The sequence below is a fragment of the Xiphophorus maculatus genome, chromosome 22 (genome assembly GCF_002775205.1).
Source record: "Xiphophorus maculatus strain JP 163 A chromosome 22, X_maculatus-5.0-male, whole genome shotgun sequence".
Lineage (NCBI taxonomy): Eukaryota > Metazoa > Chordata > Actinopteri > Cyprinodontiformes > Poeciliidae > Xiphophorus > Xiphophorus maculatus.
Window position 1 is genome coordinate 24455327 of NC_036464.1, and position 24130 is coordinate 24479456.

Sequence of the window (24130 nt, forward strand, 5' to 3'; positions counted from 1 at the left end):
ACGACCTGTGATTCATGTCATTCTGAATCCTCCTGTTGAATCACACAGTAACACAACATAACCCTGCATTTGTGCTATAATAGACATGTTTGCGTCGATGTTGATTTTCCTTATGTTGGACTTGACCCGCCGCTGGACTTGATACTGTTAATGGGCGAACAGGGTGGACGTCTTGCAGTCTCTTGTCCCAAAAGAGCCGTTTTCTGTAACAAAGTGTCTCTGTGGGCACCAGTGTCGTCACTGATGCCGCCGCGGCTGCAGACGCGTTTCACGTGCTGGAATGTTCCGTTGATTGAAGTTCACGAAACACACCGCAGGACAAGGATTCAGAGTTTCAGCTTTGCTTTTATGTTACCGAGCTGCTGGGAAACGACTTCTTCGATATTCATCCAAAAGCCAAATTTAGCCAAATCGACGTTTGGTTGATAAGAGCCTGCAGCCCTTCACACTTCATGCATGCTTTTTATTTTTGTTTTTGCTGTGCCGTATTCGTTGACATTGTTTCAGTGTTGAAATATTTTAATAAAGATTCTTGCTATAATAAAATGTGTGGATTGTATTTAAACTGATTTGTTTAAGATCATTTAAATTAATGAAAATATGATTTATTTCTGTAGGCAGCTCCATTAGTAAGTGACAGATGAAAAAAAAAAAAACTAATTGTTGTTAAATCTTAGTGAAACCACAGCATTTATTATTAGGTTATCGCATCATGTAAAGCATTTTCAGCTGCATTGCTGCTGAAAGTGTGATTAAAAAAAAAAAATTCAATACACAAATGCGGGGTTAATGAAAAGGATGGCAGATTTTGAAAATGGTCCGTCATCAGAAAGCAGATTCTAATTGGATAAATGTGAATGTAGCACAAAAATCAGGGTTCGGTATGTTGCTCAGATTTAGGCAGAGTCCACAATGTTTTCAGAAACAAATTTATTTTAGTCGTTTGTTTATTTTGGTGGAGTTTTTACTATTTACATGGTGAAACGTAGAGCTGCGCTAACATAGACTAACATTCTGTACTGCTTCTCTTGTGTTCTGTACGATGACATTGCGTGCGTTTTTTTTGACACGCAACTTATGATTAAAGTTCACATTGTTTCCTGATATAGCCATGTCCAAATACAATCTCTGTTTATGAACATGACCGAGTTAATAATGCAATTCTTGAAGTGGCTTGCAAAAGTATTTGTACCCGCTGAATTTCTCCATCTTTTGTCACGTTACACCCACAAACCGTTGTGTGAAAGACCAACACAAAGTGGGGTGCAATTGTGAAGTGGAAAGAAAATACATGATTCTAATAAATATCTTTTTACAAATGAAAAAAACTCAAAGTGTGTTGCAAATTTAGTCCTTGAATTACTTTCTGAATACCATGAGTGGAACTTTCGTCTGAGGAAAGTTTTAACGAGGTACTTTTTACTGTTATTTGAGCAACAGTTTGCATTGCTAACTTTACATGTATTTCAGTCAAATTTTATTTGTATTTTTACTGGAGTATATTGTTTTGTACTCCTTTCACCTCTGGGCATGAAGCAGCATTTATGCTAAAAGAATACTAATTACTGAATTTTGAGTAAAAGTGAGGAATGTAAAATGTTCCTCACTGATCCTGCAATACAAACGGGGGTTGGAGCTCGAAACAATGAAATGCAACCCAGTTTTCTTTCAGAGAAAATCAGACACTTAACTTCTGCATCAGCCGTACGGCATGACACCGGGGGGAAGGGGTGCATACTGCCACTACTATGGAACATCCATCCATCCATTATCCAACACGTGTGGGGTCATGACAAGACCCAAGGGTTGCTGGTGCCTCCAGTGGGGGTGAGGGGTTGTACACACTTAGACAGGTAGCCAGTCCATCACAGGGCAACACAAGAGAAAAACAGGACAAACCAATCACGCACACACAGACTCACACTTAAAGAGAATTTACAGGGACCAGTTAACCTAGAAGTCGTGTTTTTGGACTGTGGGAGGAAGCTGGAGTATCCATCAATGCACAGGCAAAATATGCAAATTTCATGCAGAAAGATGGCAGGCTGGGATCTGACCACTGTGCAGTCCCACAATGGAACAAACAGCATTAAAAACAACACAAAAAAACAACTAATGTTGTATGGAAATGGCAGAATTCACAAGCTCTCATTGAACTAGCCTTTACAGGTTCCTCATGTGCTGTTTAACCTCGTCGGCGTAATTCTGCGTTCATCTTCACACCAAACCGCCAGCGACTGCTCTCTGATTAAAAGCTCTTTGGCAGGAGACGTTTGTGAACGCTGAAGGACTCTGTACTCTCTGGATGTCATCACCAGCAGCACCAAACCCTGATTCCAGACTTGTGAGAACACGTGAGGCTCGGCGAAACGGGCCGAAGAGCGCTTTCAGGGCTGCTGTCAGGGTCGATCTGCCGTTTGGCCTTCAGGCTGCTGATAAAATTGTTCATCACCGTCACGTGCTGAAATGAAAGGTCACGGACATTTTCTCAGCTCGTCGGACCCATAAAGAAATATTCTCTGGATTACTGTGGTTCCGCCTTCATAATAATTCTGAGAAATATTACCTTACAAACTATTGCATTCTCTTGAAATTTTGAACCGTGCCAAATGACATTTTTTATTGCCTTTAAAATGCTGAATGTGGCCTGCCACATCTTTAATCGGTGAGGTCAGGACTTTGGCCTTCAATACAACTTTGTAGCCATTTCTGGTATAAAAGTGAGAACCAAAACGATGAGCGCAGCAAACAGAACGTGTTACAACGCCTTGACGAAGTTCCACAGCCCCTGGATCTTACAGGACAACCGAATGATCAGTTCCTGTGTTTGCATAAGATGCTGTAGGTGTTTTTCCTAATCTTACCGTACAATGAGATTCATTCTAACCTCTGCAATCTTTAGCTTAAGTCGCAAACGTCAAGAGATTCCTAGCAGGATAGATACAGTTTCCGTCAGCTTATTTTCCTTCCTTCAGTTTCTTTGTGAACTCACAAAGACTGAATGATGCAACTGAACCAAAAGTTGCTCAACAGTTTTAGTTTAAGGGTGTGCAAATGGACTATGATGGACCGGCAACCTGTCCATGGTGACCCCGCCTCTCGCCCATTGACCGCTGGAGATAGACACCAGCACCCCTTGTGACCCCATTATGGATGGATGGATTTATGGAGCCGGGTTTTTGCATTTCTCTCACCTTGTCCGGTAATAAAAGAATATAAATGTCACATTATGCGTGAATAAAGTACTCTCTACTTTTAATAGGGGTGTTGAGACTTTTCGGAGCCAGTGTACGTCTTACCTACATTTAACATTTGAGGTTTTCCTCAGTATTGAGACTAAACCAAAACTAAATCCAGTTGCCAAACTTAAACACTCATAACTCTGTTCAGTCATCTGTTCCCACCCAGCTCTCAGCAGTGAGGACTTTGTTATTCATCAAAGATAAAATTCTTTTAAAAATAAAACTACTGGCACCCTCAAAACGTGATCGATTCATCCTCAATGTAACCGTGGAAACTGACTTATGTGTGGACCTTTTTGAGTCAGCTGCACTTTCCGAGTGATCAAAAATATTTGCTTCATCTAAACCACATGCGTCAAACTCAAGGCCTGGGGGCCAAATCGCCGTGGCTTTTTATGTGGCCCTCTAGACTCTACATTACATCAACAAGTCCCTGGTTTTCCACAAATCTGCAAAAGTTGCAAAAAAAAAGAAAAATCAACAGAACCCTACATTTTTTTTTTTTCTGATTTTACAGCAATTTTTTCTCAAAACTGGTTAAAAACGTTGAGCTTTTAACCAAAAACTCAACTGCTGCCTCAGCCTTACTTGATGCCAAGTTGTAGTCCATGATCGATGAGGCGATTGATAAAAAGTCACATTTAGTGTCATACATTAGAGTGAAATTCCTTACAAATATTTCTAAATTGGCACCACAAAATCTGTGATTTTGATTGCAAAAAAAATAAAAAAATCACAAAATCCTGGATGGATCAGCGTGAAAAGATGTTCAATATTATTTAATCTTAAGAAAAACTTACTGAATGCTGAAACAAACATCTGTTTATTGATATTTCAACAGTTTAATTGGTTTCATCCACACATTCTGGCACAACCGGCCCTTTAAGAACGGTCAGATTTTTGATTTGGCCCAAAATGAAACCGAGTTCAACACGCCTGATCTAAACCTTCAAATTGAATGTTGCACCCAATCCCCATCTACCTTCTTCTTCTTTTACTTAACGCTCCAATTTGCGTTATTTGTGTTATTTTAACTGACGCAGCCAATCCAGCTACATGTCATTCTCTTGAGGCTGTGATTCCTTCCTGGAGGAGGGCATAGGGTTGAAATAAAGCTACCATCAGCTAATCATCCTCCCTCTCCTCTTGAACTTTTTACTTTTCACTAACGTAGAACTTTTCAGCTTTTTCATTTCTGTTTTGTGTCTCTGCTCTGTCTTCTCAAACCACCAGTCAGTTGTGGCAAATGGCGTCTCGTAGTGAGCCAGGTTCCTCTGGAGGTTTATTCCTGTTAAAGGGGAGGGTTGTTTTTTTTTTTTTCTTTCTCTCCACCGTCGCTACATGCATGCTGTAGAAGTCAATGACACTGTCTGCTCCCCCCAGAAGACCAGGGGTGAATTCTGCAAGTCAATGACTCCATCCAACCTGCTGGGATTGAATTAGTCCAATAAGGGACTGATCTTGATGCACTATTTGACAGGATTTGACTAGGATCAAAATTTGACTAGGATCAAAATTACATTTTATATAAAGTGCCTCCAGATAACGTGTGTTGTAAATTGGCGCAATATAAAATAAACGGAACTGAATCAAAATCTGTGTTAAGACGCCAGTGGCATCCTGAAGAGCTGCTTTCTTAACCCTCTGGAGCGATTAACCCCGTCCTTCTCATCCACTGAATGAAGCCCCACAAAAACACTTTAGACTTTTTCAATTTAAAAAGTCAAACACACTTCGCATGTAACCAGTCCAGCTGTGCAATTCATCCAAAACAGCCAACTTAATTTCACTGATCAAACATGAATGTGACACACAAGAGCCGGTGACAGAGCCCACTGTCTGCACTACAGCAGCAAACGCTGAGGTGATGACTGCACCGTCCCACAGGCCAGCAGGGGGCCTCAGGAAGCACCGTTACATTAACCTCCTGTGATGACGCCTTGTCGTCATGCTGCATCACTTCAGCAGATGCGTCAGCTGGTCCTGCAGGTTCTTTGAGTGCTCCACACTGAGGGACAGAGGACAGTGAGACGCCGTGGCTTCGTTGTTGTGTCTTTACTCTGAGATACGGAGTGCAGCCTAAACAACGCTGGCATGCTGAGACTTACTTCTTCTGGATGGCCTCCTGTCTGAGAGGGGAGACACACAGGCTTTAACTATGCTTTCCTCCACAGCACAGTCTAAAGTGAAGCAGTTGAGTGATACTTACTGGTACTGTAGATGAGTTGTTATGATGGACATTTTTCTCAGACTCTGGAGGACAGACAACACGAACAGGACAACAGCGGTCTCTAGTTAGCTCAGAGAAGAATCACAAACAGGAACACGGTTTCCCCCAGAAAACTTGCTAAGCCTGGTGATTGGGGCGCTACGGCAGTCATTCATCCAGCGGCCCGTCGTGTTTTTGAGTTAAAAAATGTTTAAAGTTGACGGGAAATTTGAAAATATCACTTGATAATTATGTGTTATTGAAAGATTGGGAGATTAACACCTGAACACCAACTATAAAGTCTTACAAAAATGATTTAAAAAATGTAAAAACTTAAATTAATAAGCAATGCTAAGCCTGGTGGCCCGCCAGGTTTATGGCACACTGGGGGAAACCCTAAGGAAGAATGATCACTTACATCTTCAGAGTGCAGAATTGCATCCTCTTGGATCACCATGTTCCTGGCTGCTTGGCCAAGAAGCTGAAAGACACCAATATTGAAGACATTATTGACAAAAAAAAAATAATTCCTTCATTTCAGTAACACAAACATTACATCCCACTTTGGGTGATCAATTCAACCCAAACGGGGAAATAGTTCTTCACTGCTTAGCAGGTCAGTCTCACAGCTGCACTCTTCAAAGCCAGGCTTTTGCTACATTTGCAGAACGTGGCTCGCCGTTGTTTTGCTGGAACACGTAGGGATGTCACTGAAAGAGACGTTGCTCGGACGGCAGCACATGTGGTGCCTTCACAGATGTGCAAGCTCCCCATAACATCACATGAAGCCAGGTCCCAAAATAAACGTGCAGGTCTCAAGTCAAGTCCAAATTATTTATTAAACGGTATAAAAATGTATTTTGTGACCAAGCAGGAATAAATATGCCTGATTTTAACTGAATCTAGAAAGGTGCAAGTGACATTTTGAACAAAACAGATGATTCTCTGACATATTAAGAAAACTTGCTCGACTCCCGTGCGCTCGACGCAAACCTCTAAAAGTTCAATTAATAGCACCAAGGCACTTCATATTTGTGCGCAGTGAACAAGATGTTTGCACATATATATCTTTGAGACAAAGGAATGTTGTGTGGCATATGATTTTATTTCACACAAATGCTCAAAACATGTTCAGGCAAACACTTCACTATGTGCCTGCACTTCAACTTGATAAAGTAGAACAGAAATATTATGGGGGAATTTTGAAGGACCTCCATTTCTTCCACAGACTGTCACAACATAATGACAGTTTTAACCATTATGTAAAAAAAAAAACCAACATATTCTTATAAAAGTTACATACTGCAGTACAACATACAGTATTGTGCAATAATTTAAAAACAGCACACTCCGATCCAAAGCAATGTGCAGCCGAGAAAAGTCATTTAAAAGATGTTCACGTGCATGTGTATTTGTGCATTAAAAAATAAATACGATAAGTCAAACGCAGGTCTTCTTCATCCAATCAGAGCATCTCTAGTAAATACTGTATTGAGTAACAACCAATCAGAAGCAGCGAATCAAAATACTGGAGCGACCTAAACAAAACGGGTGGGCTTAGGAAAATGCAAGAAAACTTAAGGAAATAAAAACTTGAATTTTGTGGCTTTTAGTAAATCAGACAAATACTTTGTCCATTTTTAATCAAGTCAGGTTTATTTGTACAGCAGGGCTGTTCAAAGCGCTTTGCATCTTAAACACAAAAATAAAAAGTCATTTAAAAAAAAAAAAGCCAGTCAGCGACTGAGAAACCAGTAACAAACATTATATTTTTATGAGTGCCATCAAATGAAACAGTTAATATTTCTTTTTGTTTATCTTATTTTTAAACGTGACCAGTTTTACGCAGCTTGTCTTAAGATCCATTTAAGAAATATGTCTGTGTTTGAAATGTATTTCACTGTGTTTGCCTTTTTAAAACTCTATAGTTGAGGTTATCGGAAGACATTGTTAATAATGTCTTTTGATAGAATATTTTAAAATTCCCTGCTGACATTTTTTCGATGGTCCGCTGGCGGACTGCCCTGTAACCGGCCGGCTCAGCCATTTTTCTGGAAAATGTGTTGCTTAGCAAGTAAACATAAAAAATATACATGATTCGGGTGATATTGATGAAGAACTGCTACAATATTATTTTTATTAAAGTCCATATGTTGGAGCCTGTTAAGACGCTTTAAGAGTAACGTAGCTATGCTTTTATTTTGTAATGTGTCCTTGTTTCCGGTGGTTGTCCGGTAATGTTCCATAGTGTGACGAAAACAATAATCAAAGCGAGTGTTGCGTTACCTCTTGGCTGCGGGATCCTTTCAGCACCTGGCGGGTCAACGCAATCACGTCCCCGCTACAGGAGCCCACCTTGTCGGACAATAATCCTTTAACAGACTGCCCGAACCGCGGCTGAGAATCAGCGGACGCCATTTTCCTTGTTAAAAAAACAACAAACAACGGCAACCGGAGAGGTCCTAAATTGAGTAGCAACGCGTTCATGAGGCGCCTGTTATTGTAGATCGTTATAAAGCAAAACTTTACAGTAAAGTTCGGTTCACATTTTGAGTCCATTCGGTAGTTTACCAGTGTCCTCCTCTGCTCATACATTAAAATATTTGGAAACAACTACATAATAAAGTCTCAATTACTTCACATGACTTTAAAAAAAAATAGATTCTATTTGAAAAAATATCTAAATAATCTGGCTTATTATGCAATATTAAAACAGAATTTAATTTAACCTTAAAGTTTCCTTAGGACTTCCAGAAGTATTTACAGAGTTTTATTGGTAAAATAAAAAATTGAAACCATTGTTATGGATTCTATTGTTTTCTCCATCCCTTTTAGCCTCTTTTATCTGCTTACACGCACACGCTGCAGCTTACATAGCCATGTTTACGTGCGACTGCCACCAGTCATAATTAAACAGACTCAGATTGATTAGTCTACCCTTTAAGGAGAGTACAGATTGCAGAGGAGAATCAGAAGCTAAACTCGCTACAGTCTTTGCCTCACTTGGTTTCATCCATAAGGTGAGCTCAGTGTGGCCCCAGCGCTGGACGGTGAATGTAACTCTGCATCTGTTCCATTTGAATGACATGTATGGCTTGTAACATTTGATCATTTTTCTGCGTTAAAGCCTGTTTTTATATGTAACCAAATCTCATTATTTCTCAAGGTAATTTACACTGAGGGGTTCTGGTCGGGTCCTGAAACTGGTTAACGGACCTGGTGGAGCACAGAGACAGAAATGAATGAACTCCATGCATTTCAGCATTACAATGCCCCCCTCAACCATGCATTATTTTCTTTCATTTCACAATTGTGTGCAACTTTGTATTGATTTGTCACATACAAAGGGAAAGACCCAAATATAAATGGGCTTTTGTGGTTGAAACATGACAAAAATGAGAAAAAGTTCAGGGGGTGTGAATACTTTTGGGAATACATTTAATTACATCAGCTTTTGAAGGGCATAACAATGGTTAGAAGTGGCTTTCTGCAAGGATTTCATCAGACAAGTGTCTCTTATCTTTGGTCTGGTTAAGCAGTCAGAGTCAAGGCTTTGGCCTTGATGTGGTTGCATATAAGTGCAGAGCTGCATGAGCTCGAAGCCTTCCTTCACAGCTTCTCCCTGCCATGCATGGCCACAGGTGAATCCGATCACTCCGTCAGGACCCTCCACTCACAGATATGGCTTGCTTTTTTCTGATTGTCTTTGCGATCCTTGTTCTGGTTGTGTTGACGTGGCAGCTGAAGGTCAAGTCCTCGTTTGGCTCCCAGGAGCCCCCTCATGTCCCCGCGCTGCCTTTAATCGGCAGTCTGCTGAGTTTGCGAAGCCAACATCCTCCTCACGTGCTTCTTAAAGAGCTCCAGAAAAAGTACGGACAGACGTACTCGCTGATGATGGGCTCTCACAGGGTAGTCATCATCAACCAGCATGTGCACGCCAGAGAGATCCTGCTGAAGAAGGGAAAGATATTTGCAGGGAGGCCAAGAACTGTGGGTACAGTTTCTCTTTGTGTGTCCTCGGCTTCACCTCTCATGCTGATGCTGTCCTTTGTGCTTTTGTTTTGCGTGCCGTGTGTATTTCAAAGGTAACTACAGACATTCTGACCAGAGATGGAAAAGACATTGCATTTGGAGATTACAGTCCGGCCTGGAGGTTCCACAGAAAAATTGTGCACGGAGCTCTCTGCATGTTTGGAGAAGGCTCTGCCACCATTGAGAGGATGAGTGAGTACAGATCACTGCACTTCCTTTAACATAACAAAATGTTGAAATACAGCAACCCTGATCAAAAATATTTATTCACGCATCTAGAAATTCTCTCTAGCGTTTATCCACACAGAGTGCCTTGGTGTGTGTGCGTTTGTTTCTAATACCTTGTGGGGACCATTTTCCTGACACATGCTACGTTGTGGGGACCCACTGCTCCCCGTCGGGACCGAAGCCTGGTCCCCACAAGGGGAAACACTGTTTTTGGGTCAGGGGTCAGATTTAGGACTAACGTGTGAATTGAGTTTTGGTTAGGATTGGGGTTAGGATAAGGGTAAGGTTTAGGCTGTAGAAATGAATGGAAGTCAATGGAAAGTCCCCACAAAGATAGCCACCCAAACGTGTGTGGGCTGTGTGTGTGTGTGTGTGCGTGCGTAAGGGGGCGGAGCAAAGTAGGTAGGAGTGGTGCTCTGCACTCAGTTTTTTGGAGTGAACACAAATCACTGCCATCAAAACGTTTTTGGTCCTGTAGTGTTAAAATGACTAAAACCTATTAAGTTTATCCACTGGGCAGAACTGGACAGTAACCGGACATGCTGGACCTGTGGTGTGCTCAGTCTGTGCAGAGGCCCAGTCTCTGTGTTCCACTGTGTCCGAGGCAGCGGCTTTGGGCCTGGCTCTGGATCTGGCCCCTGAGCTGACTCGGGCCGTTACAAACGTGGTCTGTTCCCTCTGCTTCAACTCATCCTACGCCCGCGGAGACCCAGAGTTCGAAGGCATGCTGCGCTACAGCCAGGGCATCGTGGACACAGTGGCGAAGGACAGCTTAGTTGACATCTTCCCCTGGCTACAGGTCAGTCGACGTCAACACCCCACACAGAGACAGCTTCAAATGTGGGAAACAAGGTTGCAATCAGAAAGACACAGGAAGTTACAGCTACAATAGTTGCTACATAAACAATAAGGATAATTATTTGTACAAACATTGCAACAAACTAAATTAGCCAAAAGCAGATGTTTCATCCAGTTTGAACAAGAATACATTGAGGTTTAATTGTCTCTCATGATAACTCATAGAAACATTGGCCTAAAATCTCTCCAACTTCCATTAAATGAGACTAATACCTTTAATAATCAAGTTACTAAACTGGTTTGAAGGGAGGGTCTGATCAACAGCCACGGTAAATGTTCAGGTAACAAATCACATAAAGTACAAACTCAAGTTCTCAAGTTCTGTAGCTCGGTGGGTTTAGGAGGCAAACCTGCTTTGTTGTTTTTAAAGGGCAGTTTGTTTCACCTTCACACCTGATTAAAAACATGTAAAAAAAAATGTCTTCAGTAAATATCAAATCATGTAGTAAAGATCATTTGAAACATGGTATGATAAAAAATGATTAACGTCTGCCTCTGTGCCCCAGATTTTCCCCAATGCAGACCTGCGTCTTCTGAAGCACTGTGTTTCAGTCAGAGACAAACTTCTGCAGAAGAAGTATGACGAGCATAAGGTAGGCTCTGCAGTGTTGCTATGAACCGCTACGATGTCACTGATGTTGAAAACATTCATGTTGGTTAGAGCCCATATTAAAACGCCACACAGAGTCCTGTTTTCAATTCAAATGAAATGAACTGGTCCAATTAAACTCTCACTCTATCCAAAACCGAGCTAAGCGTTGCATGAATGGACCACTAGGCCCACTTTGTAGCCTATCATGTTCCACTTGACATAATAGACAAAAGTTTGGTCAGCCCTGGTCCAACCATATGAGTCGTATTTACTACTGCTGCGCTGCCTGTAATCGGCTTTTAAGATTCAAGTAAGAATAATAAGTAAGGTTTAAATGTGTGATTTATTGACCTGAAATTCAAACTATGCTGAACAAAAATATAAACGCCCCATGTCAAATAGTGTTGCCACGTGGAGGTAACAACTGTAAATGAGCATTTGCTGACATATTATTGTACAAAAGTAATATTTCTCTTGATTTGTGCATAATTTTTAATCCAGCTTGCTTCTCAGTGAGCGTTATTCAGTGAATTGTTGTTTTTTTTTTTACTCAGTGCATGGATGGGGCATGTCCAGTGGGCGATCAGACAAAAATGAACAACAACTGGACAATCCTTGGACTGGGGGCAATAAAAGGCCACCCCAAAATGTCCAATTTTGTCACAAGTCATAACACCTCAGATGTCCACCAGAGCAGTAGCTGCACAGCTCAATGTACATGATCGGATCTTAAAAATAAAAACCTAAAAAAAAAAAAAATTTTTAAAAAGCCCACTTTTTCTTCTTTATTTTTCCCTGAGTGATACGACCTCTCGTCTCCCGTTTGCTTCGACTGTGTGTGGTTTATGTTGCACACCGACTCTTTCCCGTCTCCCAGGCAGACTACAGCGACAACGTCCAGAGAGACCTGCTGGATGCCCTGCTGAGAGCCAAACGCAGCGCCGAGAACAACAACACGGCGGACGTTGACGCGGCGACTGCAGGCCTCAGTGACGACCACCTCCTCATGACTGTGGGGGACATCTTTGGGGCCGGTGTCGAAACCACCACCACTGTGCTGAAGTGGGCAGTAACATACCTCATCCACCATCCAGACGTGAGCCACGAATCCCTGCTCTGTTTATTCTGAAACCTATCAAACTCTCTGTGCATTTAATGCTGTTCAAGCTGTTACTCTTATTTAGTCCTCTAGATGGCAGTCATAGTATGAAAGATGAAAATAGGACGATGTTTTCTGATCTGTGCAGATGTTTCTCTTTCCTTTAGTTTTACACATGAAGACAATATTGAAGCCCCCCTAAGAATATATTATTATATATATATTCAAGCTTTCAGTGTTGCAGCACAGCACGCAACAAATTCTTTTATTTTTTTATCAATCACAACTCACTATTATTGGTGCATCTAATAATCCCTTTGAAATACATTAAGTTGAAAATTAATTACTGATACCTCACTTGTTAAATGAGGTATCAGTAATTATAAGTTTCTAGGAACTTAAATTAGTAATGGGGCTGGAGTTTTAAACATCTCACTGTTATGTTATTCCAGTAAGAAAAAAAAAAAAACCAAGGACTTCTCATTTTTACTGCATGGATCCAGATTTGATCACATCATCTTTTTCTTTAATTCTGTGAACATCAAGCTTGATCTAAAGCCGTAGAAAACCTGAGACAAAACCTTGTGAATTTCTAACTGAAACAATTTAATTTTCAAACAGGTGCTATAGGTTGGAATGGTTTTACGATTCAGTTTTTTTGTTGTTGTTTTTTTTTTTCAGGTACAGAGGCGAATCCAGGATGAACTGGACAGTAAGATAGGAGCAGATCGCTCTCCCCGCCTCAGAGACAGAGGCAGTCTGCCCTACCTGGAGGCGACCATTAGGGAGGTGCTACGGATTCGCCCAGTCGCTCCTTTATTCATCCCTCATGTGGCACTAAGTGACACCAGGTGCGGTCGATATCGTCGTAATTTAAAACAATACGTACCTTCATAGTGATAATCCTTTCAAGCATATCAACAGAGGGATTTGAACTGTTTCCTCTCATCAGTATTGGAGATTTCAAAGTTAAGAAAGGAACTCGAGTTATCATCAACCTGTGGTCTCTGCATCACGATGAGAAGGAGTGGAGCCATCCTGAGCACTTCGACCCCGGTGAGACATCTGACCTCCAAACGGCCAAGTACTCTGAGCATAAAAGCAATGATGTTCATTCAAGAAGAGAATCACAGTCCGGTGTAGATAGAAGTAAGAGTAGAAGTCAAACATGGAATATTGCACCCAAATGAGATGGGATTTTGAATGATACACTGAATAAGAATGACCCTAAGTCCCCAGTTCAGTGCATCTGGTCTCACCTGGAACATGGTCATTACACTAATTGTAAAATATTTATACCACTGAACATTTTTTCATAGCCACAGACTTTAAGTTACTTGACACAGGGAACAAGACTTGTCTCCAGGATCAAGTCTCCATGGAGATATTTGCAAACAGTTGGATCCGCAAGACAACTTTGCAGTAGAGCCAGATGTTAATGGCGTAAAACTCAACTTCATGTTTATTGTGAAATCTATAAAGAAAAACTACGAAACTATCACTCAACTCTAAAACATGCAGTGGAAATGTTCTTTTCAGAAATCAAAAACACAAACATTGACAGAGCTCGAGCTTTATTAGTGACGGTCAGGCTCACAAACCCTCCTGGGACAGTACCACCAGAAGGGCAATCGAACACGGCCTGCAATGTATTTACCATTTTCTTTGCAGAGAACATTTTATAAAAATTAGAGGGTTAATCTGCACATCCACACTAAATTCACTACCAATGCTATGTCCAAATATATCAAATGCAAAAAAAAAAAAAAAAATTGACTCAATTTCAACTACTTAACTATAAAGTCCTAGAAGAAGTTATAAATCAAATAAACTAATTTTTCTGGATACCACACCCACAACTTTCCTAAAGTCCTGGGTGTCTTTGCAAATGGTCTGATCCAAATAGTAAACTCATCGCTCTCACCAGGTGTTTTCCGCCAGGCTTTAGAAACAGCAGTGATCAAACCACTGATGAAAAAAGAACAATCTGGACAAGTCACTACTGCGTTCAATGATATCCATGTAAACACAGACTGTGGAAGAACCACAGCGCCGGTTCTTTTGGACCTTGGTGTTGACCATGACATATTACTAAAACGGCTGGAGAGTTGGGTCGGACTCTCCAGCCCAGAACTCAACCGGTTTGAATCTTATATAAAGAACAGGGATTTCTATGTTTCAACACGAAACTTCTCATCAAAGCTGACTGAAGTCACATGTGGGGTACCCCAAGGCTCAATCCTACGGCCCCTCTTATTCAATATCTATATTGCTCAGGTTATAACAGGGAGTGAGATTAGTTACCATAACTGTGCGGATGATATACAGCTCTACATTACGATGAACCCATTCGATCGCTGAACAGATGCTTAGAATAGATTAATGTGTGAATGTGCCAAAACTCTCTTCAGCTGAGTAGAAACAAAAATGAAGTTATCTTTGAACCAAAAGAGTTACGCTCTAGAGTCAGCCCAGAGCGTCAGATATTACAGCTGGAAACGAGAGATCGGTTCTGAAATTTAGGTGTAGTGATGAACTCTGACTTGAACTTTCAGAGTCACATAAAGACAGTCACAAAGTCGGCCTTCTATCACCTGAAGAACATTTCCAGGATGAGAGGACTAATGTCTCAGCCAGATCTAGAGAAACTCATCCATGTTTTTGTCTTTAATTGAATCGATAACTATAACAGCGTCTTCACAGGTCTGCCTAAAAAGCCAATCCTCCAGCTGCAGCTGATCCAGAATGCTGCTGCAGGAGTTCTCACTAAAACCAGGAAGATAGAGCACATAACGCCAGTTCTAAAGTCCCTCCACTGGCTCCCTGTAGCTCAGAGAATAGTTTGTAAGTCACTGAACGGCTTAGCACCACAATACATTAAAGATCTGCTGTTGTTGTATCAACCTTCCAGACCTCTCAGGTCTTCTGGTTCTGCTCTGCATCCACAGAACCAGAACCAAACATGGAGAAACAGCTTTCAGCTTCTATGCACCACAAATCTGGAACAAACTTCCAAAATACTGTCAAACAGCCGAAACACTGAGTTTCTTTAAATCTAAGTTAAAATCTCACCTGTTTAGAGTTGTGACCTTGAACTGCCTTCTTGCTGAAATGTTATACAAATAAACTTGATTGGTTGATTCTGGGTTGAACAGCCAGTCTGTTGATTAGTTTGAGCACCGATGCCATCTAGTGGCTTGTTTATCATTCAAGCATGAATAAAGACACTAGCACTAAGAAGACTCCTGACTCTCACTCACAGCAGCCTAAGGCAAAACTGAGAGTCCTGGTAGTTTGACTGAATTTGACTGAAACATTTTGGGGTTTTTTCCATCTCAGCGAGTAGCTCTCTTCTCCCATGAACAGTTCTGATGTTCATCAGTCGAATCCTGCTGTCTTCCTCTTGCAGGGCGCTTTTTGGACAGTGAAGGCACAGGGCTGACCGTCCCATCATCTAGCTACCTGCCTTTCGGCACCGGGATCAGGGTGTGCTTGGGCGAGGCCCTAGCAAAGATGGAGCTCTTCCTCTTCCTGTCCTGGATCCTACAGCGCTTCACCCTTTCCGTCCCACCAGGCCACCCCCTGCCTAGCCTCGAGGGCAAGTTCGGCGTGGTCCTCCAGCCAGTCAAGTACAAAGTGAAAGCTACACCCAGACCAGGCTGGGAGAGAGCAAAGAGCCAGATGTGCTGAGAGCTGAGCCATGCTCTACTTTCCGCTTCGAACACAGAGAACAGAGTTAAGAACTGGCCAGCAAACAGAACAGGCAGCCAAGGCTTTACACAGATAACACTTTCCAATATATAAAATCCATGAATGTATTTTTGCAGAATAAACCACATAAAAATATGCCTGCAATCTGACATGCAGGAACTGAACACATTTTCTAATCTTCACTGAACAAATCTGAGGTGAGAGGCATTTTCACTCCGAAACACTAATACAGACTGTTGTTACGCTACTTTAAAGTACAATTGTTACCTTAATCTATATACTAAAGAAACGTTTTGTATATTGCAGCAGTACACTTGCTGCTTTACTTCACTTTTTTATGCCTCGAACATTTAATGGAAACATTAAAGTCATATTACTGATAAAAATCTGTTTCGATTGTAAAGTTTGTTCACAGTGAAGGAGCTCGATCTGATGCAGAGCAAAGAGAGGCTCTGCCGGCGCTGCACTTTAGGTTGAAAAAAAGTAGAACAGAACAGAAGGTGAGTCTTTATTTGAAGGGCTGTGCATAATACTGACATGGCACTGTCATAAACATGACATAACATCTGTCTTAAACATGAAGGAGTCTTTATGAATGTTTATGACTGTTGTGATGAAGCGTCATTTGATAAATAATGACACTTTTAATGCAAAGTTGACACTTTTAATGGACTTCTAATGCAAGTTTTAATGGAATCTTGCATTAAAGGTGCATTTATTTACCGAATAATGCAAAATTGACACATTTAGTGGACTTTTAATGCAACTTTTAGTGCAGCTTTGTATTAAAAGTGAAACTATTTACAAAATGACACTTCATGAAGACAATAATGAAGGCTCCTTCATGTCCATGACAGGAAGTTATGTCATGTTTGTGACAGTGTCATGTCAAATAACACCCCGTCAAATAAAGTGTTACCAGATAGAATAGATTCAGGTGAGAGTTCTCTTCACTCTGGATCCATTCTGAATAACACTGAACCCTACCACAGCCAGGATCAAACTGGTCACAGATTGTGATGGCCATCATAGTCATAAAACTCTACAACCCTAAATAATGTCAGAGTTCAATACAAGTGTTTTTCAGATGTCCACCATGTCTTAGCTACAATCTGGATGTTCGTTTTAGTGAACGACGCTTAAAATCACCGGGGACAAACATGTCAGCACACTGTATTTGTCGGAGTCTTTTACCATAGTGTTAAATACTGGTAGGTACAAATGTAATTATAAGCAATATAAAATTTATATAAAAACATTGAGGGATGAACTCCGTCCACCTGCTGCCACCGTTGTCACCATAAGCATCTTGTGCTGTTTTCGACAGATCATGCTCAGTTGTGGAGATTTCCTGTGCAGTCTTAAAAAGTTGATACAGGTAAAAAAAAATAAAAAAAAGTCTGCATAATGCTCTTTACTATTTTAATTTGGTGTTTACAGGGAATCCTTATGTACATGTCAAACTGAGGACATTTTGGCTTCCCAAAAAAAAAAAAACCCAGAAAAATTAAAATGACGTCCTGCAAATCACATTCACTTAAAATACAATAAACACATTTAAAAAAAAAAAAAAGTTGTGGATTGCATTAAAAACCTCAATAGGAACATTCATTAACATTGTAAAATATAGAAAATTACAAAAGGAAAATAAAAGCTTTTCTGCAGTTGTTATCAACTTATATTTTGTGAAAAAAACTTCACAAAACTTAGCAACTCTAAAAATGTGCAAAGACCCAAAAGGCCCAGATGTATCTGTTACTTTTGAGAAGCATTTCAGCTTGTGTTGCACGGGCCTTTTGACAAACCAGCTGTGATTATGCTCCGAAAGTGAGGCTAGGCAGCAGGTAGTGCTATTAATGAACCTTGAAAATAACATTCAAATCTGAATCCATTATAAGGTCTGGTATGAAGCAAACAAGAAAAAAATCTGCTAGAAGCTCATGTGCCTGTGACCTATAAAGTATCGGTACCCAGGATGCATCCCTCGCTCCGCCTGTCTATATCAGAATCACCCCATTTGCCAGTTTGTGTACACAAACAAGAAATCTGACTGCATTTGTCACTTTCCTCTCAATAAAAACATGCAAAATTTACGCTTAAAAAAAGGAAAAATGTGACATTAGGAATACATCTGTGTCTTTTTTTTTTTTTTATGAAACATCACCTACTTTTTCCGTTATTTACTACAGCTTTGCATTCTGAATTAAAAAAAAAAACAATTATAGGAGCCATATCCTAGATGCACAAAACATATGAACGCGAACCATATTCCACTTGCACAGAATACAGCCAGTTTCTTCTCCTTCTAGTTCTCAACACATTTTGTACTTTCCACACCACAGGGGGGCTCAAGCCCAGCCCTGAATCAAATGCCCAAATTCCCACACCAGCAGTCATTCAGCTCTGAATGAGCCTGAATCAAAATAACAATCTTCTACAGTATATTTAAAAATCAACACTTTTTAAATACCTTTAAATACATAGTACTGAAATTGTAAAATATTTACAAGTATAGACATAAAATGTGAAACACATCAGTACAAAAAAGAAAAAAAGAATGTTAGAAATGTCACCAGTCATGACATTATGTTCTTTATGGAAATAGTACAAATGTTAACACAAGTTAATGTGCAATAGCTGCACAAAAATAATCTTAATCAGACTATATTAATAGGAATCATGATCGCTTTTTTCTTTCTTTTGTTTCTTTTTAGGAAATACAAAATGTTAATTTGTGTGGCGCGCTGCTCGTAAGAAGTCTTTATCAAAACACAATAAATAAATTCCGTTCCTCAACTTCACTCCAACTTCAGCTGTAGGTCAAAGATGATTGAATCAGAAAATAGAAAACGATCGTAGAAGGATGGAGCGAAATCCTCAGACGTCATCTGCCTGTGTGCTGGATCCTCGGTAACTTGGTGCAGGATGTTGGTGTTTGAGTCCTCTGCTTTTTTTTGCAATCCAGGACTCAAAAAGCAGGCTTTGTGTCCATCAACAGGTTGGACAAAAAAAAGAAGAAAAGACAACAACTCCCAAGATGTTTCAATATCGCTTCACGTTTCTTCTCCTCTGGTTTCACTAAGTTGTCTTTGGCAGGCAGCGCTACTTTCTAGCCAGTTGGAAAGGATGTTGACCCTTCAGACAAATAGGTCAAAACAGGTTAATCATTAAACAGTTAGTTAAGAGGAAACATTTAATGTACGGTTTTCTTTAGGTGGTTAGAACTTTCTCTCAAGAACACAGCAGCTGGTTTTGCTAAAGTTTCTTATTTGCAGATGCTCAATTTTCTCGGGTTATTTCAGGTGTTAATGTTCCCCCTGCTTCTATAGATTTTTTTTTTTTTTACGAGGAAAATGATGCGCATGTTGCAAAGTAGAAAACACAAGATGAAAACAACATGAAACATTTGCTGATTTATTTATTTTTGGTCTGTCCATTTTCTTTTTTGGATCGATTGCTGTAGTGGTGCATGTATGGGATTAAGCCTTATTGTGAAACTACTTTAGGCATTGAATGCACACATGAAGGACAGCTCAACCACACTGACAGCCATCACGGTTTTTTTTACATTAATTTTACATTTTTAATCTAATCTTAATAATTATATTCACTTGATAACATACTAGAAATGTATTTTGGAAAAATGACAAGATCTCACAATGACTAGGTCTTCTCACACTACCGATATCAACGGAACAACAATGAGCAATAGATAAAAATCTATTTGAATATTTCAATAAAATATACTCCATATTTCTAAATGCCATTTCATTGCTGGTGAGTGAATGTTACTGCAGAAGCAAAAGCCAGGGGATGAGAGGGGAAATGGAGAGCCTAATAAGTTCACGTAGTGTTTTTCTTTTCTTTTTTTTTGAATAGTGGCATTGCGTGGTGCAGTGGTCAGAGCGGTCACCCCATATATACAGACTGCAGACGCCTCTCCTGCCCCACTCTCTGTGGGATTACTGACAAATAAAGACAACTATTGCTAAAAAACATTCTTAAAAAAAAATACAACACCTGTATAGTGCGGCATGATGTCGGGCTTTTCATCCATCAAACTGATAAGCGACACCCTGCGTGTTGAAGCTTCTACCTTGGCAGCTTTATGCTCTTATAAACATGCAGTTTGACAACATCTGGAAACATCGTTCAAACTGCATTCGGATAATGAGAGTCTATCCATGTCGGTTCATTGTGCAAAGTCAGAGAGCTGCTGCTGGGAGTCACTGGAGGATCCTGCTGCACATTGGGGCAGAGAATCTGTTCATAATAAGCTTAGTTTATGATGTTATTTACCTAAGGGGTAGTGAATGGATGGGTGGACATTTTTTGTTGACCGGACAGTGTGTGTCTCTGTCTGTCTGTCTGTCTATCCACCTACAGCTCTGGAAAAAAATTAAGAGACCACTTAAAACTATCAGTTTCATCTGATTTTACTTATGTTTGAGAAAATGAACATTGTTCTTTTATTCTATGAACTACTGACAACATGTCTCTGAATTTCCAAACAAAAATTTTATATTTATTAGCAAAAAATAAGAAATGGTCAAAATGACTAAAAAGATGCAGTGCTTTCAGACCTCAAATAATGCAAAGACAACAACAGTACTAATGTTTTAACTCAGGAAGAGTTCATTTGGTGGAATAACAAGCAGGTGTTCTTCATTTTTTCCAGAGCTAGCTAGCTCGCCCGCCCGCCCACCCACCCTACCTACCTACCTACCTACCTAGTACCTACCTACCTACCTACCTACCTAGTACCTACCTACCTACCTACCTACCTACCTACCTACCTACCTACCTACCTACGTACGGATAAGTAAAAAGATAAATATATTCTTAACAGACACAAAAGCCATTCCAAGGTTATGATCACTGCAAAAGAGAACAAATTGCAAGATATGTTAGTGGTGACGTTGCAGTCTACATAAACTTGGGACAAGCACTATCACAAAACTGAATCACACTTACTTTATTCCAGCAGCCTATGACCGGTAAGCCATCATCCCCCTGGAGAAAGAAGACAAGGGAAGAAAATCAAAGGTAACGCTCCATGATGAATTATGCAAAAACTTGCAACAATGAACGTAAGAATTATGTTTACGGTTCTTTGTTCAGCTATGTGACAGGAAATGAAACTAATATTCTACAGCTACTTTCAAAAGTATATTTGAAACATCAACATCCTTGGAGAGTCAAATGTAAAACTGCCAACATATTGGAGACATGTGGCTCCACCTTTACTGATTTGTTTGAGTTTTCCATATGCATCCTATGGATAAAATGTTAGGGTAATTGACATCTATCGCAGATGTTGATGCATTTAATAAAAAACAAAACAAACATTATTCAAAATACCTTTGTTATCTAAACAAGACATTGTTGGATGTTGAGCAGAATTTCATTTTATTTCTGCAGTTAGTTACAGAGAGAGTGCACAGCTCTGATCGTGTGCATTTCCATTTCTCTGCAAGCCCGTAAACGCAGCATGACGGGCGGTAGAACATGCCCCACCGACCCGTCTGTATACACTCACCTGAAAAATTGTGCTGACTCTCTGTGTTTAGGGGGCATATTAGTTGGTTGGGCTGGTAACTTTTCTGATTGATCTGATTGGCCAGATTTTTCAAATCCGAGGACAGCAAGCGTGGGATTTGGGCTAATAGGAGAAGAGGAGCGGGGGATGGGATATGGATTCAAAGTGTAAGTGGAGAAAAATGGGGAGGAATAAGAAGTTGAAGAAAAGGAAAGATGGAGCCCTCCTTAAGACAGAAATATGCAAGTATTTTCTTCCGTACTACTGCCGAGAATCCAGGGGACAGAACTTAATGACGTCATCGCTCAGCTCTGTTCATGATCTAAATGGTCCAGTTTTACATGGGACATGAGATTACCTTCACATTTTTAATGGATGGTAAAATAAAAAAAAGGGGTAATTTAACTCATATCTGATATACACGTTTAGGAAGTTAAATAATTTCAACTTGGTAATAATGGGCTTTTGGTTTTTATTACTCTCTCAGACTTGTGTTCCCAGTGAAGCATAATTGTCCACGTTTACTCCCTTCCAAAGACTATTTGCACATAAATTTGTTTTGTCTCAGCTTTCCTGCCTCTCTCTTTCATGATGAGTTGCCTAATTAAAGTGAAAAAAAAATATGATGTGCATTAGTGTGTCTAGTTCACACTATTTTGTGACAGCCCTGTAGGATCTTTCACTTCAGGGCCTCTTGTTAAAATGGCACAGTCAGACATGAGGCATGGCCCTTTTACGAAGGTAATAGTGGTATAAAAGTGATACATTTCTGGAGCAGTCGTCGTTTACCCCTGGTTGTGGCATAATGCATTGTGGGATACCTTGCTAGCTCAGGTTCTCAGAAAGATGCATGGACCAGTTCTGAAGCAAAAACACATCTGGACACTTGAGCACACGTGCTTTTGTCTTTCCTGCTCCTCACCCTCTTATTCTAACTTGTCCTCCATCTCTTCTTCCTTCCATACTAGATTCAGTCCTGTGCTGGCTGTTACCACATTTGAGCTGAAAATCTGGTCAAGTAGATCAATCAGAAGAGTTCCTGCCAGGATACGTCGAGAGCGAAGGCAGATTTCTGGAATGAGCGTACAGACGGGCCCATTTTACCACACATTGAAACGTGCCCCCCACTTAATTGTGGCCCCCAAATAAGTGAAAACGCACACGGTCAGAACTATGTGCTCTTCTCTTGATGAATAAATAAGTAATAAAGAAAACTGGTTTCAGCAACCGTTCTACTTCCCTCTTGCAAATGATATCTCAGTGGAGTTTTAACCTGGTTAAAGAAAGGAAATAAAAAAAGCCAAACATGAAATGAATACGTTTTGGGTTTTTGGCATGAGGGCCATGCCACATTTATTCCAGGAAAACCAAAAATCTGTCAATGACTTTGTTCAGTGACTCATATCTTTCATCAATTAGTGCTTCTAGTGGATGCAACCACCCAAAATGACAAAAACAACAGGCCGTTGCACGTTATTGCTCATATGCGCACAACACTGGAGGGCAAGAATAATCTTTAACTGAAATGAAACCTGGAGATATAATTATTATGAACTTAGTGCAGTGCGCCACAGCAAAGGGAAAAACAACAGAAAAACTAGACGCCACAGAATAACTCAAAGCCACACTATTTGTCTTTTTTCTCGCTGTATCGGCACAGGCCCGTTGCTATAGCAACTGACCAGATAACAACGCCACTAATGTGTCAGTATTCAACACCAAAAAACATGCAAACATTTCCTACACAAAGAACTATGGAGGCCCATTTCCGCCACACTGATAAAAAAAATAAATAAAAAAAGTCTATATTTTTTAACAGTGTTGAAAACGGGCTTCCATAAAGAACGGAACATTAGGCCCATTACGGTTTTATGTGGTCAGCTTGATGTTTATTTTGCGATTATCAATAAGTGATTGCTGTGGCAGCTAATAGTTTAGCCAATTTGCATGCAGGGCCACATTTTAGAAAGCGTGGTTAACAAGCTTTAGTAGAAGGCAGGTACTCTGAATAAACCTGCCCAGCTGTGATACTGCGCAGTATCACAGCTGGGTTTTCAATTTCAGAACAGAAGACATCAACTCAGTAGCCTACATGCCACCAGTAGTGGCGACGTACTTCTGTTTAAATTTAAGCCACATGGATCATTTCCGGGTTACCTCTTGCTCAATTGTTTTTAGCAATAGCTGCAAGATCTGTCCCATGAACAAGACACAAACGTTAAAATATTTGTGAGCTATTGGTACAACAACTGAGTTTTGTTGTGTCCAGTGGTTAGCAGTACAAATCCAGTGTTTAGGTTTTTTCAGTTACCTGCTGATATCAAGATGCAGCATCAGAAATGGGGAGACGGTGGATAAAAATGGGGCTGTACGTGTTTTGTTCAGCGGAATCAGTTGTTGGAGGAAAACGATGCTCTCCGGGACCAAATCCTCCCGCTATGGGAACACGTTGAGATCAGAGGCACAAGGTAAGTCGGGGTGTGTGTGTGTGTGTGTTGGTGTTTGTTATACGGAATATAAAATTACTTTTAGGCAACTCTTCCATGACTTTTAAGCAAAAACAAAAACTCCTTAGGGTTTCTGTTACAGATCATATGAAATGCATTCAACATGCAACTCG

At 40.4% G+C, this 24130-nt stretch overlaps 3 protein-coding genes across 3 annotated transcripts in view; 1 reads left to right on the top strand and 2 right to left on the bottom strand.

The window, feature by feature from the left end:
* Positions 1-4052: 4052 nt before the first annotated feature.
* Positions 4053-7884, bottom strand: borcs7 (BLOC-1 related complex subunit 7). Its single transcript, XM_005806571.3, has 5 exons — positions 7738-7884; positions 5870-5932; positions 5452-5495; positions 5351-5371; positions 4053-5250 (listed from the first exon to the last, which is right to left on the bottom strand). The coding sequence occupies exons 1-5, from the start codon at positions 7867-7869 to the stop codon at positions 5199-5201; spliced, it is 312 nt and encodes a 103-aa protein (XP_005806628.1). The 5' UTR covers positions 7870-7884; the 3' UTR covers positions 4053-5198.
* A 1188-nt stretch (positions 7885-9072) lies between these two features.
* On the top strand, positions 9073-16464 carry LOC102238057 (steroid 17-alpha-hydroxylase/17,20 lyase). The gene is made up of 8 exons (XM_005806590.2): positions 9073-9441; positions 9537-9675; positions 10275-10510; positions 11076-11162; positions 12039-12257; positions 12942-13111; positions 13213-13316; positions 15670-16464. Exons 1-8 carry the CDS (start codon positions 9133-9135, stop codon positions 15948-15950), a joined length of 1545 nt encoding a protein of 514 aa, XP_005806647.1. The 5' UTR covers positions 9073-9132; the 3' UTR covers positions 15951-16464.
* Positions 16465-17379: 915 nt separating this feature from the next.
* The window catches only part of LOC102233417 (collagen alpha-1(XIII) chain-like), a 46859-nt gene continuing 40108 nt past the window's right edge, over positions 17380-24130 (bottom strand). Inside the window, exons 24-25 of the mRNA XM_005806572.2 lie at positions 20946-20984; positions 17380-19106 (exon numbers count right to left, since the gene is read on the bottom strand). Coding sequence (XP_005806629.2) covers positions 19074-19106; positions 20946-20984 — 72 coding nt within the window. The 3' untranslated portion in view covers positions 17380-19073. The remainder of the gene's footprint in view (positions 19107-20945; positions 20985-24130) is intronic.

Excerpts from the sequence above, each read along its gene's own strand:
- borcs7 (XM_005806571.3), bottom strand. The coding sequence starts at position 7,869 with ATGGCGTCCGCTGATTCTCAGCCGCGGTTCGGGCAGTCTGTTAAAGGA. Across the intron at positions 5,496-5,869 it reads CAATTCTGCACTCTGAAGAT|AGTCTGAGAAAAATGTCCAT; the intron begins GTAAGTGATCAT and ends TCTGTCCTCCAG. Across the intron at positions 5,251-5,350 it reads CAGGAGGCCATCCAGAAGAA|TGTGGAGCACTCAAAGAACC; the intron begins GTAAGTCTCAGC and ends TCTGTCCCTCAG.
- LOC102238057 (XM_005806590.2), top strand. The coding sequence starts at position 9,133 with ATGGCTTGCTTTTTTCTGATTGTCTTTGCGATCCTTGTTCTGGTTGTG. Across the intron at positions 11,163-12,038 it reads AGAAGTATGACGAGCATAAG|GCAGACTACAGCGACAACGT; the intron begins GTAGGCTCTGCA and ends CCCGTCTCCCAG. Across the intron at positions 13,112-13,212 it reads GTGGCACTAAGTGACACCAG|TATTGGAGATTTCAAAGTTA; the intron begins GTGCGGTCGATA and ends TCCTCTCATCAG.